The 18,538-nt window shown below is 40.4% G+C and overlaps 4 protein-coding genes across 7 annotated transcripts; 2 read left to right on the top strand and 2 right to left on the bottom strand.

The window, feature by feature from the left end:
- The first annotated feature begins 787 nt into the window (after positions 1 to 787).
- LOC115623196 lies at positions 788 to 2,893 on the top strand. 2 transcript variants are annotated; one of them, XM_030517419.1, is made up of 3 exons: positions 788 to 1,306; positions 1,362 to 2,092; positions 2,158 to 2,893. In XM_030517419.1, exons 1-3 carry the CDS (start codon positions 799 to 801, stop codon positions 2,287 to 2,289), a joined length of 1,371 nt encoding a protein of 456 aa, XP_030373279.1. In that variant the 5' UTR covers positions 788 to 798; the 3' UTR covers positions 2,290 to 2,893. The 2 variants fall into 2 exon arrangements, with proteins under 2 accessions (XP_030373279.1, XP_030373280.1); XM_030517420.1 differs by having other exon boundaries at positions 1,166 to 1,306; positions 1,367 to 2,092.
- LOC115623195 (sterol regulatory element-binding protein 1) lies at positions 2,879 to 8,120 on the bottom strand. Its single transcript, XM_030517418.1, has 8 exons — positions 7,980 to 8,120; positions 7,500 to 7,669; positions 5,873 to 7,429; positions 5,024 to 5,817; positions 4,563 to 4,951; positions 4,311 to 4,437; positions 3,915 to 4,082; positions 2,879 to 3,674 (listed from the first exon to the last, which is right to left on the bottom strand). Exons 2-8 carry the CDS (start codon positions 7,615 to 7,617, stop codon positions 3,309 to 3,311), a joined length of 3,519 nt encoding a protein of 1,172 aa, XP_030373278.1. The 5' UTR covers positions 7,618 to 7,669; positions 7,980 to 8,120; the 3' UTR covers positions 2,879 to 3,308.
- Positions 8,121 to 8,473: 353 nt separating this feature from the next.
- On the top strand, positions 8,474 to 11,406 carry LOC115622202 (Y-box factor homolog). The gene is made up of 4 exons (XM_030516097.1): positions 8,474 to 8,936; positions 9,610 to 10,347; positions 10,414 to 10,511; positions 11,088 to 11,406. The coding sequence occupies exons 1-4, from the start codon at positions 8,813 to 8,815 to the stop codon at positions 11,133 to 11,135; spliced, it is 1,008 nt and encodes a 335-aa protein (XP_030371957.1). The 5' UTR covers positions 8,474 to 8,812; the 3' UTR covers positions 11,136 to 11,406.
- Positions 11,407 to 12,383: 977 nt separating this feature from the next.
- On the bottom strand, positions 12,384 to 13,915 carry LOC115622870. Of its 3 annotated transcripts, none has more exons than XM_030516959.1 (4): positions 13,710 to 13,915; positions 13,269 to 13,547; positions 12,850 to 13,203; positions 12,384 to 12,777 (listed from the first exon to the last, which is right to left on the bottom strand). In XM_030516959.1, exons 1-4 carry the CDS (start codon positions 13,881 to 13,883, stop codon positions 12,763 to 12,765), a joined length of 822 nt encoding a protein of 273 aa, XP_030372819.1. In that variant the 5' UTR covers positions 13,884 to 13,915; the 3' UTR covers positions 12,384 to 12,762. The 3 variants fall into 3 exon arrangements, with proteins under 3 accessions (XP_030372819.1, XP_030372817.1, XP_030372818.1); XM_030516957.1 differs by having other exon boundaries at positions 12,384 to 12,782; XM_030516958.1 differs by having other exon boundaries at positions 12,384 to 13,203.
- Between the last annotated feature and the right edge of the window lie 4,623 nt (positions 13,916 to 18,538).

The following is an 18,538-nucleotide window of genomic DNA, read 5'->3' on the forward strand; positions in this document are numbered from 1 at the left end:
GACCACCTCACGCCCTTGCAGATTGTCCAATTTATTTTGATTAACCAAGAATAAGGCATCTTCGTTGTCCCCAGACAACAGTTTCTGGCGCACGGCATCAAAACGTTGGAGTTCATAGAATGTTGGTGGTTCTGGAACATCATCGAAATCACGCGGCCCTACAAAGCGATTTGAACTGATACCAAAATCGCTAGAATTTAAAAATTTTGCATGTACTATAAGTATGTTGGGTTGATCTAGAAAAATAATAATATACAAAAAATATTAATATTTAATACGTATGTAAGGTGAGTTTTACACTTACCGTGTACATTTAATAGATTTAAGAGACTTATGCTTACCATAAAATATGTAACCACTGAAATAGCTATTTGGATCGACGCCTCCTAAAAGTTCATCTGTGTAGGCGAAAATAAATCGATTACGAGTTGAGCGCCAAACCGAAAAAATGCTGGCTTTATAAAAATAATCGGCAAACTCTGGTATATGGTCTTGGAATGCAATGAAGGCCTATGTGTAAAAATATACATATGAACAATTATTAATTGTATATTTTGATCGTTAAGTGTAGTCCAAAATTTACGACTGTTTGCTTTGGGTCAACAGTGTTGTTTAGTAATGCAACGGGATTCGTTATGGTATAATTGGAAAATTATAATTGAATTTATTTAATTTTATTAGAAATCATAACTGATTTCAGCAGTGGTACTCAACACAAATGTACAAATTTTCCCCTTTTTATTAATACAACAACACTGCACGCCACTACGTATAGAGTGACGTCGAGTCGATTGCAAGATGTGGAAATGCCCGTTTGCTTTTCTTGGCAATAAAGTTCAACAGGCGGAGGCGTACCCGGCTACAGACATATTGCAGTTGAATTATGATTGCTATCTGGAGATTTTGTCCTACCTCAACACACTGGAGGATCAACTTAATTTCGCTCGTGCTCATCCAAAACTTTGTGAAATTTTTATGCACCACGCCCGTTTTCGCTATGCCAAAATAAATGTGAGAATGCTGGAGTCCATTGTGGATTGGGAATATCTGCTTGAATTGTGCGGATCGAATATTCAGGAGTGCGAAGTGCGTTGTGGCAACTGGGATAAGGACTTCGTGTTGCCGTTTATGGCGCTGCTAGGCAAGCATTGTACAAATTTGTGGCACATGCATTTAATATTTGTACAAACTTATGAAATGACATCAACCCAGGAGCCGGCTGAAAACCAGGATAGCATTATGGAAAAGCTACAGGAACTTCGGGGCCTGCGTAGCCTGAGCCTGGGCTATTCCAATGCAACCCAGAGTAAGTAACAATCGCCTTTGAGTAAGAATAAATACAATGTTATCACATTTGACAGTGAAGCAACTGCAGGACATTAATAATCTGGAATCATTGTACATACATGGTATCGATGTGAAACTCAGCTCGTTAGACTTTGTGCAAGCATTCAGCTCTATGCAGCAACTAAGAACGCTCTCATTGTATTTCGGATCTGCCTATTCGCGTGCACAACAGGTACCGGATTTGGCAACGCATTGTCCGCTGCTGGAGCACCTGACATTGTACATGTTTAATGCGAACTTAGTGGACTTGGGTGATTTCGTGAACCTTAAGTCGTTGCACTTGATTGCCCGCAGAAATTTGGCTATAGAGACTAGTTTATACCGCTCCTTAACTACCAAATATGCAAATCGCTTGCAGCTGCTTGAGATAAAGAACGTTAAAATAGAGCACCATCAAGCCAATTATATAGTAAGACTTAAAGCTTTGCGTGCCCTTCTCTGTGATCGGTGGCCTATAGTCGCTTGGCCTCTGCTTTCGCAACTAACCGAGCTGGAGTGTTTGCAGTTGAAAGAGCATGTCGCCGGAGGTAACGAAAGCGCAAGCACTGATGTACTGTTAAATGTTATTGCTGACCTGACAAAGCTTCGGCATCTTAAACTGGGAAAGCAGTGGCCTATTGACGACACCCTCGTGAGTGCTGTGCGCGAAGTACTATGCAGGCGTACAGGAGCAAAATCGGGGGAGGAGCACATTCCATTTGTTCTTACCCTGTCGTCGGATCTGGCGCCCGAGCTTGAAAATAAGGTGGGTGGCGAATGCTCTTGGCTAGAAATAGCAATTATAAAACTCAGTTACTCTACTTCTTTCAGTTGAGTGTATTACGCTTGGGATATTTTTTGCGCGTTGACTTAAGCGGTAGTACCACATGCCAGCACTGTAAGCTGGACGGACCGGACGATGTTTATCCAAAGCAGGTGCTTGGAATTACCTGTTGGGACTAGACCTCACCTCACAGTGTGCCTGTTCAATGGCAACGGTCAGCTTCAGTATCCAATCGTTATAGGATATATACCGACTCTCGAGCTCAGCCCGCTTTGTCTCATAGTCATAAATGTCGGCGTGGAACGTGAGGGCTTGTGGTTCAATGCTCAGGACGGGCAGCAATGTGGACGTCGTTGAATCCAGCTGAAGCTCGAACTTGGAATTCCATAAAATGCAAGTCGTAAGCGAGTCAGCAAAGTAACGTTGCACTATGTAAATTAATGAAATAACAACATCGATTTGATTATCACGTGTTTTGAAGCAGTTAATAGAATTAAAAATAAGCTCCAATTGGAAAAAAGTAATTATCCAATCTCTATATACATGAAACTTACTGAGAAAATTCAAAACTGAGGTCCAGTAGTTTTGATTTGGTAGCATGATTGTCATCTTTTGAGCCAAGAAACCACAATCAACTTTTTATATGCGTTGGTTCTCGTGTTACTTGCATAAGAAATCAGCTATTTAATGGACTTATTAACTGCATGCACACAAAAATAGTCAATACTATCGAATCAAATATTTATTGAAATATAAAGCAAATAAATATAACCACTATCGTAATTATTTAATCTGTTTAAACATATTGTCATACATGAATAGGTGTTCGTTATAAATTAAGTGTGTTTAAAGATACATACATATTTCCATAAGCACTATAAATGACAAAGTAAACAAAATTTTAGTATAAGCCAAAGCAGATTTTATCCAGCAGTTATTTAACAATTCAGAAGGCCTTTGAGTCAAAGTCATGCCGTAGCATTCTGCTTCACATTTGATCGATGTTTAATCTCCCGTACACAGCGTAGAACTGGGCAGAATTTAAATTGTCCACGGTTTGCGCGACCTGAATGTTTATTTTAACATAATTCAACTAACTGGGTTTAGTTTCTACTTGCGTTTCTTTCTAATGGATTGCTGCTTTTAATCTACGACTTTTCTTAAATATCAGTTGTTACTTTAATTCTAAGGCTTCAATCTAAGCTTTAACGGTGCAACCACCACTTCCCAGGGATTTCATCAGTTGGTAACACTCTTTTAACTTGCGCTTGTCGCCGACCTTTTCCAGTGTCTTAGCGGCCTCCGCGAGCATGCCCGCACGTTCTCCGGGCGAGCTCAGTAACGCGGCTGGCAAATATTTACATGCCACATACATGGCTGCCGCACGTTCACGCTCACCACCCTCAAAGTTTGGATGTCGGCGATCTTTGCTGCCACAAAAGATCGAAGAATGTGCGTAACGGGAACGAAGGCTTCTGTCCAGCAGCTGTTGGGTGTGGCATGGGGAGGCGCCGGCCATTAGACGACAAACGGCTTCATACAGATAAATCCGCGAGTGTGCATTCTAAAGATAAATAAAACGGAACGTCAATTTCTAATCGCCATTTTCAATCCCAAGATAAAATTAACAGCTAAGCTACACTTTCAGGCATATCTGTTTGAAATTAAGTTTTCTTTAAATATATATTTTTTCTTAATCGAAAAAGCTATTTAAAATTGGAATAGTTTCAACATTCTTTGAAATCAACTACGTTTTTTAAACTATGTGCATTCAATATATTAAATCTTTTGCTTTTCAACGTACCGGTATGTTCTCGACAATACTGCGAAGAGAATTTAAATCGATTTGAAATTCTTCAAGCACATCGCCAGGCACTTGGTAGTAACCGTCATCCTCCACACTCATATGTTCAAGCTCCCATAGCGCTGTGCGCGTTTCCAGCAACCAATCGCAGGTGAGAAGCTGAAAAAGCTGCAAACGAAACGAGATTTACACTTAATCTAAAAATTAAATTATTCACAGCTCCTGCTACTATTATGGGTTTACGTTGATGCTTGTGAAATGCACATAGCTTGCTTTGCAGTTGTATTGCCTGAATCATATTGGGAGCACACAGACAATGCGACTACAATGCACCTGCGTGTCATCTCAGATAGAGTGGCTGGGAACAGGATTGAATAGTCTGAGTCCTGTGCTTACCAACTTGATGCCCTTGGCATTGGTTATGCGATTGATGGTTAAAGATTCCTGTAACTGTGTGCTAGATTCGGCACATATGCTGTTTATAGATTGTTTCAGACGTTTATCCAGAGTGTTGCCGTTATTCCTATGAAATAAAATATTAGATTATTAATTATTAGAAAGAGATAGTTGTAATCCAATTATCAGAGACCAATATGATATGCTTAAATTAAACTAAACGTTTAATATTTGGGTCGTCGAACGACTTACATCAACAAAATCATCTTGGCTCGCAGGACGGCATGTAATGCCTTTGGCATATTATCGCTACATTGCTGCAACTGTGGAGGAAGGTGCTTGATGTTGTCATATAACTGTTCGGCTAGAGTATCCTCGCCCAACAACCAGTGTACGGCAATCTCTAGGATACTGGCCCACCAGCCCACATTAGTATCGCGTTCATCGTTGTGAAGGGTGTCCCGGAGGAGCGATGTGTATTTAAGAACGTTGCTCACTATGGTGCCACTGTGTTGTGTCTGTTCGGACTCGCCACCGTTCCCGCCGTTAGTGGCACTGCTGCTACTCTTAGCGGAGCTGGGTTTGTGGCCAGCACCTACCAGACATTGTATAGCCCTGTACAAGAGATGCTCTCGATATTGCTACAGTGAATGGATATGAAAAATTAGTGGTTGAATTGAATTGCAAAAAGATTTTTTGCTACTCTAATCTACCTTCACTACATGGGACGTGGGGTCGCAGGGATTTTGTAGCTTCGTGAAAAAGTCTTCCTCGATGTTGCCCGGCGTCACATGTTCATAGGCAAAAATGTGAGTACTACAATAGCGATAGCCGTAAGAGCTAAAGGCCCAACAGAGGTCCTGGGTCTGCTCGCTTCCACGCGCCTTTGCGCACTCCTGACGCGCCCGACTCATGTAATAACGCGCACACAATTGCAGCCACTTGGGCGAGCTCTTTTTCATTCGCAGCGCTGCCGTCATGTAGATACTCATGATTTCGCGGGGCGTGAGCAAAGTGTGTGCCACTTCGGCCATATTGCAAGCATAAAGAGTCAACATGGTGCCTTGGCCGTCTTTCCGGTTGCCAGTTAAGTGGAGTTGATTGAGTCGATTAAATATTAGAGCCAGTTCTCGAGCCGATGCCAAAGCTCGCTTCCGTTGCATAGCGCTGCAGAAAAGACCACCTGCCTTGCGCGACAGTACACGTCCCACCCAAAGTCGATGAAAGAGAAAGCGTAGAAACTGCCAAGCAGTCAGCATAAAGTTCTCGAAACGCGTGCTCGGCAAGCTAATGCCGTAGAGCTGCAAGCAATTCAGATAGCTGGCATAGGCTTGCGTCGCCTGGCCCTGGGCAAAGTAGGTCTCAGCATTAGCATAGGAGCCGTGCGTTTCTGCTCCAAGTAATGGATCTCCATAGACAAGCAGCTTCACCATGCATCCCAGCATAAGGAATATATTCAAAAGCCATAGAAGTAAAGAGGATGAAGTCTGCTGCCAACCGCCTTCAGCTAATGGAAATGGGGGCTTTATTTGTCTGTTAAAAAGTTGACATATTCCACTTACCATCTGTCTCATAAGACAAAATACGTCGCTGACCACTAAGCTCGTCTACAGTTTCGTATTTATCATATGAGCTTCGCTGGAGCAGCGACTTGAAGGGATTCACTGCCAGTACGGCGAACATGAACATGCAGAGCGCAAGACGCGAATGTGTGGCCATGCCGCGCATAGAGCTGGGAACAGCGACCACTGTCTCGTCTTTGCTGCTGCAACTAGCTGTTGAGCCACCATATGGGGAGGGTGGCATCGAGATGTCCGAATGCACTGGCGATAGCGAAGGATCTGAAATATCGCTGCGAGGTGGCGTTAAGCCATAGACAGCACTGCCACCGCCATCCACATCGGAAGCCAGTGATTGCTGGCGACGTTTTTTCCCCGAAACATTTGAAGTACTGCTCAATTGCAATAGATCCTTAACCTTGGACCCATCGCGTGCCATCAGCTCGCCCTGTAGGCGCTGCAGTTCACCTTTGAGCTCATAGTTCTGACGTTGCAAGTCACGTATCTTGTCAATAGATTTGCGCAACACTGCTGATTTGTTAAGCTTGGCTGCCTCACCGACGACTAGATTCTTCAACTCTGTGATCTTGTCGTTGATCGAAGTGCGATAGCGACGCTCAATGGCGTTGTGAGCGGAGCGCTTGACCTCCTTGACCTTGGGTTGCACGCGATTGATGGGCACTTTGTTGGCATTGACATTAGCTGCGGGTGCGGCCGCTTCAATTGTCTTGCTGCTGCTTATGGGCGCTTTTCCAACTGGTGCTGCAGCTGCTGCGGTGTCCAGCACCACGGGTATGGGTGCAGCTGTCAAAATGGTCGCTCCATTCACGGTTGTTGCACTCGTGGTGTACATCAACGTCGTGGCAGGATTTGATTGTATGATGAAGGGCTGCGTCTGTGGCGGAGTGTATTGTAACGTCGCTGGTATGGTGTGAATCTTCTTTGGGTAGTGTGGGATCCGTTGGGCCTGATGTGTCTTTTGTACTGGCGTGGGTGGTGGCGTCGTTTGCGCTGGCTGCTCAGCCAACGGTGGAGATGGTGATGATGATGGCGAAGTCTGCGCGGCTGCGGTTCCAGTTACTTGATAGGCAAACGGGTTTGTTCCTGTCGGCGTATAGAGAATAGTGGCAGGCGCTGCGTTCGGGGTATGTTGCAATAAACGATTACCATCCATATGGTGGTGAATGGTGGTTGTGGGCTGAGGCTTAAGAAGTTGACCTTGTTGCTCTCCACTGTACAAATTAAAATTTGAAGCAATGAGGGGGTCCGTTTTAAAGATAGGCGAATGCATGCTGCCATGCATAGGACTGTTGTTGTTATGGAGCAATTGTAGGGGCTCCTCTTTAATTAACGGTTGCGATGCATGGTGAGCTGCCTGCTCGTTTTTTATGAGTGGATGCTTTTGTTGCACCTGTTGTTGCGGTGACATTGGTGGAGATTGCTGTTGATGCATGTCCATGGTGCACTCGAGAAGCGGCGGCGACTCATTCATTTGCAACATATCATCATTGTATTGCGCCTGATTCAAATCCATTTCATTTAAAAAGTTGTCTAGCATGTCTGTCAATGATTAGAATTGTACAAATTATTTATTGTCAAATAATATATTAAGTATAAGCATTTAATCTACCTGATGATACCATATCTTTAATAATATTGAGCGCGTCCTCCTCCTTAAACAAGTCCATGTCGTCGCCCATAGCGCTGGAGATTAAATCCATGTCTAGGGACGAAGGATCAATGTCCATGGTGCTGGCGTTGCTTACGTGGCACTAAAAAGCTCTATTCTTTCTCTAGTTGCTGTGATGACAAAAAGTTGGTGCAATTATTAGATTTGTTTATGAAATTTGTTGTACGTTATGCGGCGCAATAACATGGCAACAGTGCAAAAACAACGCACACGCACGCACACAAAGATACGCTAAACCGCTCGACCAATCAGAGCGCTTGTAGAAGATCATACGATGTGACGGACCGCCACCTTTGCCTCCTCAGTTGCGAGCAACATATAAATTTTCCTATCAAAATTACAGTTGCGCTATAACTTCGTAATTTTCCACTTTTGTTTCAAAAACATTAAAAGCACACTGTGTGTATACGCAATAAGCACCTTTTGTTTTTAAATAAGCTGTTTAAAGTTCAAATTGGCCATTGTTAATGCCATTGTTTTACTCGAGTTACAATTCTTAAGCATGAGCAAGAACACATTGTTTTCGCACGTTGTGTTGCAGTTTGTTATTATGGCTTTGCACTCTTACGTGTTTTTACTTTTAGCTTAATTAAACAAATGGAATAACAACTAACTGGAGCTTTGGACTATGATAATAAATACTTATGGTGTGACCGGAATGTTCAATTATCGAAAATACCAAATTGATTTTATTAAAAAATACCATTATAATTATGCTCTTAAGAGCGTTTTCCCCAGGGATCTGTGATAAATACTATTATCGAATGGTTTTTTTTATCGAAAGCTTATTTATAGCAGTGACTACTTTACTAGGCACTACCTTGCGAAGATACATTGCGGGATAATCATGAAGCGCTTATCGTTGAGATATTCGCGATATACAAGCATCGCACATCTCTAATGTAGCCTAGGTACTTGTTTTAGATTTGACAGCTGCCATGTTCCACTTCCGGTCGTCGAGAAAATAGAAAATATCTAAGAAGACCCTGCGAGTGATTTTACATCACGTCACTCGAAAACAACATCAAATAGAGTGCCACAACACCAACCGCAATCGCACTAAGCCCCGTCAAGAAACAGCAGCCAAAAGACGCAAGCAAAGATAAACACAGTTGCTGTCTAAAGCACTGAAAGAGCCGAAAAACTTTGCCGCAACAAGAGCAACTTCAATTTTCTTCTTTATTTTTGGAAGCGCGTGTGCTTTTGTGTGCGTGTGAACATCGAACACAGCAAAAAAAAAAATATTAAAAAAAATGGCAGATTCGGAAAAGCAGCAGCAGCAGCTGCCAATTGAACAGCAGCCGCTTGCCCAGGAAGAACAACAGGATGATGGGCAGCAAGCGCAGAAACCCGCGCCGCCACCAAAGGAAATAATTGGTGAGTGTAAAAGAAATTGAATTTCATTCATCCAAACACATGGTGCACGCTACCAAAATAGCAATGAAAGGAACGAAACAAGACCAGACCTATAGGAAAAATGTGTGAGCGTGTGTGTATATACATATAAATGTGTGTGTGTGCGGGTTTTGTGTCTTAAAATACACGCGCGACGCCATTTTGTATATGTATGTATGTATATACGTTCGCCGGCTCGCCGCATGAAAAACGACAGAGCACAAGAAATGAAATGAAAATTCTGCTTTTTGCCGGCGCTGCTCACCCTTGCGCCCTGCTCCACTCCTCTGTCACCGTCCTTGTCCACATCATGTTAACCCAATTGTTGGCTTCCACTCTTTGCTTGCCGCCAACTTGCGCGCGCACTCCATAAATAAATGCTCTGAGATTGTTAGTTGTTGGTGTGTTTGTATCTCAGTGTGTGTGATCATTGTTTTGGTAAATTTATTTTGTGTACACTCCACACGCAGCCACATGCACGTCAAATATACATACATACATGCATATGTACATGTTCACATACACATGCATAAACAATTACGTATGGGCAAACATGCGCTTTGCATTATGTTTGTATGACCGTTTGTTTTTTTAATTCAATTAATGTTATTTTGTGCGATTCTAACCTCAAAAATGTGCTTCTTCCTTTGCGCAGCCACCAAAGTTACCGGCACTGTGAAATGGTTCAATGTGAAAAGCGGCTACGGCTTTATCAATCGCAACGACACCAAAGAGGATGTCTTTGTGCACCAGAGCGCTATAGCCCGGAACAATCCAAAGAAGGCGGTGCGCTCGGTGGGCGATGGAGAGGTCGTTGAGTTTGATGTGGTCATTGGGGAGAAGGGCAACGAAGCGGCCAATGTGACCGGGCCATCGGGTGAACCGGTTCGGGGCAGTCAGTTTGCCGCTGACAAGCGTCGCAATTTCCGCCCATGGATGAAGAAGAATCGTCGCAAGGGGGGTGAGGGCGAAAATGATGATGGAGAATTGTCGACGTCTGGACAGCAGCAACAACAACAGCAACAACAACCTCACGATGGCCAGCAATTGCAGGGATCGCGTCAGCCACGACAAAGCTATCGTCGTGGACCGGGAGGCGGCGGTCCAGGGGGACCACCCGGAGGATCGCGTGGCCCACGTGGCGGCGGCCCACCAGGTGGACCACGTCGTTTCAACAACTACTATCCACGACAGCCACGTCGCGTGCTGGGCGGTGGTGATGGCAGCAGCGCCGAGGCCGGAGTCCATGATCAGAACGCTGACGGTGGACAGCGGGGCGGCGATGGTGGACCACCACGTCGTGGCGGCGGCGGTGGCGTTGGTGGGCCACAGCGACGATTCTTCCAACGCAACTACAATAATGGGCCGCCACGTCGCGATGGTGGAGAGTATAGTAAGTAGAGGCTCTGGAATGACAGACAGAAAGAACTCATTAATATTAATTTTGTTTTATTTATAGTTCAGGGCCAAGGACCGCCGCGTCAGCAGCGACGTCCACGTCGCCAGAACCGGAAGCCAAATGGACCCGGAGGTGGTCTGGAGCAGCAGCCACAGCAGGTAATGAACTAAGAGCCAACCACTAGCTCTGGCTTTCGACAACATTCAACAAAAAACAGAAACAGAAACAACAGCAACATCAATAACTAATAGCAGCTGCGCAACAAAGATTTGGCTAATATGTCTAATATGGTGACGGCAACTTAACCTAACTCAGAAAGCATTCAATCGCCCATTATTAACAAAATAACTATAAATGTTTTCTAACTAAACACATACACGTTTCACACACTAACACACACACACACATTTGCACATGCAGCCCCGAATAACAGTATGCAACTGAACGAGAAAAGAACAACATAAAATCACACAATACGCCAACACAACCATTTAACATAATGAGGGGGCTTTGCTGCAAACATAAATGCATGTACAATAGCACTGCACATGCTTTGACACAAAATAACATTCCAGGTAGTAACTAACAAAGCGTGTCGTAGTATAATGTAAAACATTCGCTTGCCCAAACAAAACAGGAAAATATGTATTACATGTATTTTTAGAATTTAATGTATTGGTGTGTTTTATTTGTTTTATTTTTAATTTAATTTTTAATAACCTACATTCCCATAGAACGGCGGTCAAGAGGTGCAGAATACAACAACAGAAAGCACTGCATAAACAGCAGCAGCCAACAACAACAGCAATTTCAGCTTCAACAACAATTATTTAACATCAATGCAATTTCGTAAATGGGGCGCAATATTTATAGGGCAGGCAACAGCAAAACGAAGCCTAAAACTGTTGAAAACAAAAAAAACAACAAATTTTAAATTCAATGGCAAGTAATTTTATAAAATGAATGAACAAATTTATGTACATGGCAACTTTGCATAAATTTTATTTGTATTATATGAAAATAATAATAAACTATTATTATGTCTTAACCGCGCGCAGATATATATTCATTTTAAGGCCGTAACAAATTTAGAAACCTTTATTTATATTTACTTACCTGACATTTGTTAACAACTTTCCTCTTATTCATTTTTGCCATTTCAAAGTAATATCAATATTTTGTTGTTAAATATGCCGCACTTGAGAGTTTTGTATTTTAGATGTGCCGTTAAGAGAATATCCGAATTTATGCCGCACATCTTAAATACAGAATTTCTCACATTATGATATCATTATTGTAAAACTAACAGCGGAGAAAGCAAAGCCCCCAAATGCGTGAGCAAAAAAGGTTAAAAGAAGTGTATGTAATTCAAACACAGCAAGCAACAAAATATACAAATGCAAAATGCAACAAAGAAAAATTACAAAAAAAAACTTTAAAAAAATATTGGAAAAAATAAAAAAATTGAAAAATAAAAAACGATTTTAAAATTTGGGTTGAAGAAGTTTGGTAAATCTTCGATTTCTTCTTAAATCAAAAGCTCTTTACTTTCGGGAAAACCAATAATTCCTATATCTCTTGGAATAGTTGTTAACGTTTCTCATCTTCTAACACAACTTATGATGAGTCTGAACTAATCAGATAACGTCCAATAATTCCTAATCTCTTGGAATAGTTGTTAACGTTTCTCATATTCGACCACGACTTATGATGAGTATGGGTTTGAACTAATCAGATAAATGCTTTTAGTGAACATTGTTCTTCGAACGGTCCTGTGAAGCTATGAATCCATTTTGCTATAAATTTCTCACAACAACACAACTCAGCTGATTTTTGGATTCTACGAATCGTCTGACAACATTTTCGGAGCTATATGCTTGCTGTTAATGAATAGCTATGCAAAAATGTTATTGTTAAAATTACAATTTATTAAAATTATTTAACTTAAATATGGATACAATGAAATTAAACAATTTGCAAACAATTTTTTTTTTTGGGTTTGTATACAAAGTATTTCTTATAAGTCGGGATTTTAAGATTTCAGTATTCGACTTGCATTTTTATTTTATTTCAAAATAAAGTTTTATGTTAAATATTAGACAAATTAAGATTTTTAAAAACCATTGAAATTCAATCGAAATGTCCAATCTATTTGCGCCGATTTGATGTAAAGCTCCAAAAGCTTTACAATTATAGCCTGTACTCGAAGGGTAAAGAGGTATTATAAAATACTGCTGGTAGAAGGAGCGATATCAGACCGAGCAAGGTAAAAATAATTTGGCAGGATGACTGGCCATGTCCCTCTGTTTGAATGAAGAAACTTGCTAAGCTTAAACCATAGTCATCGAACTTGCTATTGCGATTGTCTTCATTTCTTCTACTACTCCGACAATTGGGAAAGTATCAATTTCAAGAATGCATGAACTATCCTAATTAAGATATTGGTTATTGGCGTATCAACTCTTGATTTTATAAATTTGTTGTTAGCGATGTTACCGTAGAAAGGGAAAGTCTTTGCAAGCGACCCAGCACCAAAAGCTCGTCGATCGATCTTTTTGCATAGAATTTTTGGTCTTCGTTGAGTTTAAGGAAGGCATGGGCCCAAGCCTGAGCGTAGCTTTCAGCTTCCGCCAGAGCATTGGCATCAATTTCTACTGTCATAGAACTGGGTTTGATAGTTTCCTTTTTGAAACTAACTGGTGAAACTATTTCCGTGGGATTGTTATCCATTTCGATTGGCTGCTCTTCGGTTGCAACCGACCAGGATTCGTCGGAGAAAAACTTAAAGAGCGGCCGCGCATTTCCCGGCGTCTGCTCAGCTGTTTCCTCACTTTCATTAGGTACCTCGACCTACAGTGTGAGAAAAAATGTGTTGATTTTGGCACTTGAACTTTTGTGACGTCACACATGCTCACCACTGAGGTTGGATCTTCCGCTGATTGTATATCATCCTCGGGATCGACATCGCTTACTTGTTCCTCATTATCCCATTCACCATGGTAGTATTCTTCGTAAATTGTAGTATTGCGCCCTTTTACAGCGACATATTTTGGGCTGTTGTGTGTGCGTTGCGCCTGTGCCTTTTCCCGGGCGGCTGCGTTGTTCTCAATAATGGCGTTGTTCTTTAAGTATCGCATATGGCATTTGTGTATGCGGAGGTTCGAAGTTGTGCCACCAGTGGATTGCATTACGCGCTGTAAACAAGCGTTGCAAAATATTGTTAATCAAGTGTGAGAATTAGAAGTGTTTACATTTGTGATGGGATCCCCTTACTATCAAAATATTACATTTACTGATCCTATCGGATTCAACAGTGATAGTAGATACATCCCATATGCATATCCATATGTATTTACCTTACAACCAACACAAAAATATCTCCACTTCAGTAATGTGCCATCCCGCCTTTCTATTTCTCTGTAAACATGCCAAACTGTGCTGCGTTTATTTTTCTTCACAAGCCGGTATTCGCCAGAATTGATTTTCTTTAAAATTTCACTCGACGACTCCTTGTGTTTTTCGTTCTGCATGTTTGACCAACTAGTATTTATTATTATTGATGCCGAAGCTGCTGTTGTATATGTGAGTGCGATTTTGATACACTATCGATAAGTTTCCAACACAGTTATCGTTTTTTATATTTGTTAAATCCAGTCTGGCAGCACTGCCATTTCGCTGTGGTAAGTTATTGTTGAAATTAAAATAGCGCGCGAAACATAATTCAAAGCTTTTTACAAAAAAGGAGGAGAAATTGTTTTCTTCTAATTTAAACATACATATATGAAAACTTGTTATTAGGTAAATAATAAATAAAATGAGTAATTCAGTAAATCTATTATGGACAATTCTCCTACTCTGGCAAATGTCGTGTTGCTTTGATATACATATATATTGCCCTCAATCTAAAAAGAATTCGCACGCATTTTAGCTAAGGAACTAAATTGCAGACTTTATTTTAATTTGACTTAGAAGCTGAGACACATTTGCGAATTGGTGCAACTGCAAAGATGACGGCAATCAACGACAATTGCGGCTAATTGAAAGAATGAACGAAACGGCTTGAAAATTCTATTGTTGCAATTGCCGTAGGCTAAATCGTTTTCATACAATTTCAATCTGTCGCTAGAACCAGGTTCCCCAGGCCGAAGTGTACAGACACCCATCATCCAATTAAACTATGCGTTTCTCGTCGTTAACTGTGGGAGCATTCAAACCGGTTCCATCAGCGCCACTCCGCAAGCACTTAAAGCCGGCTGCAAAATTTTGGCTCGTGTTCAATGGCCTAAAATTTAAGAGGGGTTCCCGACCAAAGCAGATGTCTGTGGCCTTAGCATTTAAATCGTCACTTATCCGGGAATATGTTATTTTTTCCCGCAAACAAGAACCACTTAAAAGCTGTTGCAATATGCAATCAGCAACAAGCAACCACTTTTTTGATAAAGTGTGACTTGCAGATGTTTCTATATTTTTAAACGCTGTCACTTTCAAATGTTATTTACAGATGAGAATTTAGATAGCATCTTTTTTTTTCAAGAGATAATGTTGATGAAATTAAAAAAAAAAATAATAAAGTTTAAGTTTAATATTTAAAATTTCTTAATATTATGAGTTATTAATAGAAATATTGGTAGACAGAAATTAAAAATTTTTCAGTATGCTGCTTTAATTGTGACTCTATTTAAATTTAACCTTGATTTTGTTCAGTTATAAATTTAATGACAGTTTAAGGTAAAAATATATTTTGTAGGTAGTTACTAATTTCACGATCCACTTGATGGCTTTGTGCGGTTATCCAAATTGTGGCACAGGACAGAGGCATAAAGTAACATTTGTTGCATTCGGGTTTGGAGAGAGTGTCGTAACTGAACCTTACTTTGTCCAACTGGCGACATGTTGGGGCAACCTCATCATTATCATCATTATGAGAATTGCGCGACTTATTTGTTTGGCGCATAATTTAAGCTTAAGATCGAGCAAATGTCGCGCTATTGTTGTTTTTGTGGCGATTGCTGTTGAAGCCCACACAGCATCGGCGACTATTGTTGTTGTTTGTGCTGCTGTTGCATCGCCTCATGTTGCATGCAGTTTGCTGATGGTCCGACTGCTGTTGCTGCTGGCGTTTGATTACAGGTTGTCATGATGGCGCAGGTAGGCAGACACAGAGCCGACTTCGCTCAGACTGTCGCCCCTGACATGTTGCATATCCATATCCATACTCATGCCCATGCCCATGTCCATGTCCACATCTCTGAATTGCATTTATGTTTGTTATGTCCCTTTTGACGTGGGTCGGTTGTATATCTTGTGCTTCAGTTCAACATGTCTTTGGGGTGTGTCGTACTATACGAGTAAGGCAGCAGTTCGATGTGATGTTCTTTTCCTGTTTTGTTTTTGTTGGCACGGGTCACGCGTGATTCAAATAATAATTATAGGGGAATAATGATAACTAATGCTATAGTGCTGTAAGTAAGACGTGAAATTGAACAGGCTATAATTAAAAAGAAAGAAATAAAAAACCTAAATGGAACATGTTGACAAAGTTACCAAATTCCTTTCAGATAATGATGTGTGGAAAAACGGTTTTGTCATAACTTTCATATAAGAAATTATATTTGATTTGAAGACAACTTAAAACATATAGGGGACAAGCTTCGTAGCCTAAATACATACATACATATGTAACATTAAGGGCCGGTTAACTAGTGAGATAACAACATTAATTCTTCTTAGTTGTTAATAATAGTAATAATTAATATTGACACTTGTAAATCGTCTGAAAATTATATTTAACTGAACTGAAACTGAACTGAACTGCTATTGATTTTTACTTCATTTATTAGACATAACCAACCACTTTAAAACATTTAGCAAATCAAGTGCGCGTGGCTAAATAATTGAGCTCAAAATTCAACCTTTGCTTGATATCAAATCTTTAAATGATTAATTTTTGTTTGAGCTTTGAACTAAATTCGTTTAAAAGTAAACAAAAAGCCGCATTTCATCTGAATTCTTAGCCGCGATCCGTGAGCGGCGCAATACAGTTCTACTTGGGTATGTATGTATGTATGAATAAATCCGACATGATCCCTCAATACTATCAAATCTAGCATCTAACTGTAAAGAAGAACAATATGGGGGACACATGCAAGAATCGTTTGAGGAGCAACAGCAAAAGATAAGTAATAAAGATGCAGCTGCGACGACGTGGAAATGACCATCAAAATCAGCTGCCAATGCCCGTGGGCCCAGATTGAACCTAATTTGATTTGACGAAAGTAATTAAAGCGACCGACCGGCCGGCTAGGCTGGCGGTCTTATCTCAGCTTTTGTGTGTTTCAAGCATTAAATTAATTACGTATGTATGTACATTCATATATACATTCATACATATGTATGTATGCATGTATGTATGTGTGCTGGGCATAGAATAAATGGCGGGGCAAGACGTCGAGAGCTACAACAACGGTAGCTGTAAAAAGTTTAATGAGCTGCGCAGCACAAAACGTAAACGAAAAGCGACAACAGCAAGAACAACCAGAAGTCAAAACAAAAACAAAGAACAAGACCGAAGTTGAGGGCAGCAGGCGAAGACGGCGTCGCGATCAAAAAGCGCGTTTGTTTTGATTATGCGACAAAATAAAGGGGAAAAAAACACAGAAAACAAACAACAAATGGAGGAAAGACCGATGGCTTTTAATTTAAAAAGAAAAAAGAAAAACAACAAAAAAGCGGTTGCTGGCGGTGCAGAGAGCTAGAGACAGAAAGAGTTAAAGAGCGAATAAACATGCGCAACAAGCTCTGTATATGCACATTGCCACATGTGGCAAGCGGCCAAACAAACTGGTTTTGCGCACACCCACACACTCAAATACTAAGCAAATACACACACACAGCCACTCGCTGGCGAGAGAGCAGCTTCAGCAATTCGCTCATACTCCAAAGCTTTGCTTAACATTCAGTCGCCGTTTCAGGCTCGTTTGTTTTCGACGCGCTCATCGAGACTTTATCGTGCGTTTCCCCAAAGCTTAAACAAAAACACCCAACCACTTGTTTTAAAACAGGAAAAAACATATTTTAATAAATGCTGTGCTCTCTATCATCTGATCAAACAAACAAACACAATTATTTCAAAACAATTGTTACTCTCCAATTTCATGGTTTTGTGTATTAATGTGAAAGGTGGGCTAACTTACCTGATACCTGCAATATGTGCAAAATTTTTCCCAAAGCTTAAATATATTTTGTATTAAACAAATTGTTCAAGTGCTGGTGATAGACACTTTTATTTATAATTATTTAAATAGGTGTGTTTTTTTTGCTGTGTTCGGCACTGAGTGGAATTCCAGCAAGTGAGTACAGCACTTATTTCCTATATCACTATTAATATGTACATACATATATATTTATATATGTACATACAAAGCATGCGAAAGAGAGTCAACTGTTAACACTGTTAAACAAACATATGTTGGTATCAAAACAATTAAATAAAGGATAGCATCCTCACAATCTAAGCCGACAACAAAATTGCATGTAGTTTTAAATACGAAATTCACATTGTTAATGTGTGTGTCCTCTATCGATCGTTTTTATGACAGCCTTCTATTTTAGTGTCAAAATTTGTTAACATTTTAGCAAACTTTCTAATACCAGATTCGAATGTATGGTCGGAAGAAACAACAAAGTTGCTTACGAGCCTTCATTTCCAAAATAAAAGCAACGGAAATCTCAACTTGAACTAAAATATGTTTTTAACATACGAATCCATCGTTTAAAACCATGTCACTAAAGTAAAGGCTAAAATGTCTGTCCTTATTAATAGTATCTTAAAATTTTGAGGTAAAAGATTGAATTAATAGCTTGAATAACTTTAAATGCTTTCAAGAATGTCTATAAAATCTAGTCTAGGAGTTACGTATAGTACTCGTGCAAGTATATCAGAAATAATCCTCGATCTAGCGTGTGGTTCAGTATTTCGGTTACGCTTTTATAACGAACCATAGAGGTAGGCTTTTAATGCCTGCAAAAGGATGGTGACTGTTCTAGAAACAATACATTAAGTTTTATCATAATCAATACACTGTATAACTTATCAAAGTAAAATTCTGAAAAAAAAAAAAATTAAGAAAGATGCAATTTTTGCAGAATGTCTGTGAACAATTTATATTTCTATGACTTATTTGTG

Source organism: Scaptodrosophila lebanonensis, unplaced genomic scaffold (genome assembly GCF_003285725.1).
Source record: "Scaptodrosophila lebanonensis strain 11010-0011.00,11010-0021.00 unplaced genomic scaffold, SlebRS2 tig00000043-arrow-pilon, whole genome shotgun sequence".
NCBI lineage: Eukaryota > Metazoa > Arthropoda > Insecta > Diptera > Drosophilidae > Scaptodrosophila > Scaptodrosophila lebanonensis.

Excerpts from the sequence above, each read along its gene's own strand:
- LOC115622870 (XM_030516957.1), bottom strand. The coding sequence starts at position 13,883 with ATGCAGAACGAAAAACACAAGGAGTCGTCGAGTGAAATTTTAAAGAAA. Across the intron at positions 13,204-13,268 it reads CGGAAGATCCAACCTCAGTG|GTCGAGGTACCTAATGAAAG; the intron begins GTGAGCATGTGT and ends CTCACACTGTAG. Across the intron at positions 12,783-12,849 it reads AAAGACTTTCCCTTTCTACG|GATAGTTCATGCATTCTTGA; the intron begins GTAACATCGCTA and ends TATCTTAATTAG.
- LOC115622202 (XM_030516097.1), top strand. The coding sequence starts at position 8,813 with ATGGCAGATTCGGAAAAGCAGCAGCAGCAGCTGCCAATTGAACAGCAG. Across the intron at positions 8,937-9,609 it reads GCCACCAAAGGAAATAATTG|CCACCAAAGTTACCGGCACT; the intron begins GTGAGTGTAAAA and ends TCCTTTGCGCAG. Across the intron at positions 10,348-10,413 it reads TCGCGATGGTGGAGAGTATA|TTCAGGGCCAAGGACCGCCG; the intron begins GTAAGTAGAGGC and ends TTTTATTTATAG.
- LOC115623195 (XM_030517418.1), bottom strand. The coding sequence starts at position 7,617 with ATGGACATTGATCCTTCGTCCCTAGACATGGATTTAATCTCCAGCGCT. Across the intron at positions 4,438-4,562 it reads GCCAAGATGATTTTGTTGAT|GAATAACGGCAACACTCTGG; the intron begins GTAAGTCGTTCG and ends TTTATTTCATAG. Across the intron at positions 3,675-3,914 it reads GTATTGTCGAGAACATACCG|AATGCACACTCGCGGATTTA; the intron begins GTACGTTGAAAA and ends ATTTATCTTTAG.
- LOC115623196 (XM_030517419.1), top strand. The coding sequence starts at position 799 with ATGTGGAAATGCCCGTTTGCTTTTCTTGGCAATAAAGTTCAACAGGCG. Across the intron at positions 1,307-1,361 it reads CTATTCCAATGCAACCCAGA|TGAAGCAACTGCAGGACATT; the intron begins GTAAGTAACAAT and ends CACATTTGACAG. Across the intron at positions 2,093-2,157 it reads CGCCCGAGCTTGAAAATAAG|TTGAGTGTATTACGCTTGGG; the intron begins GTGGGTGGCGAA and ends TACTTCTTTCAG.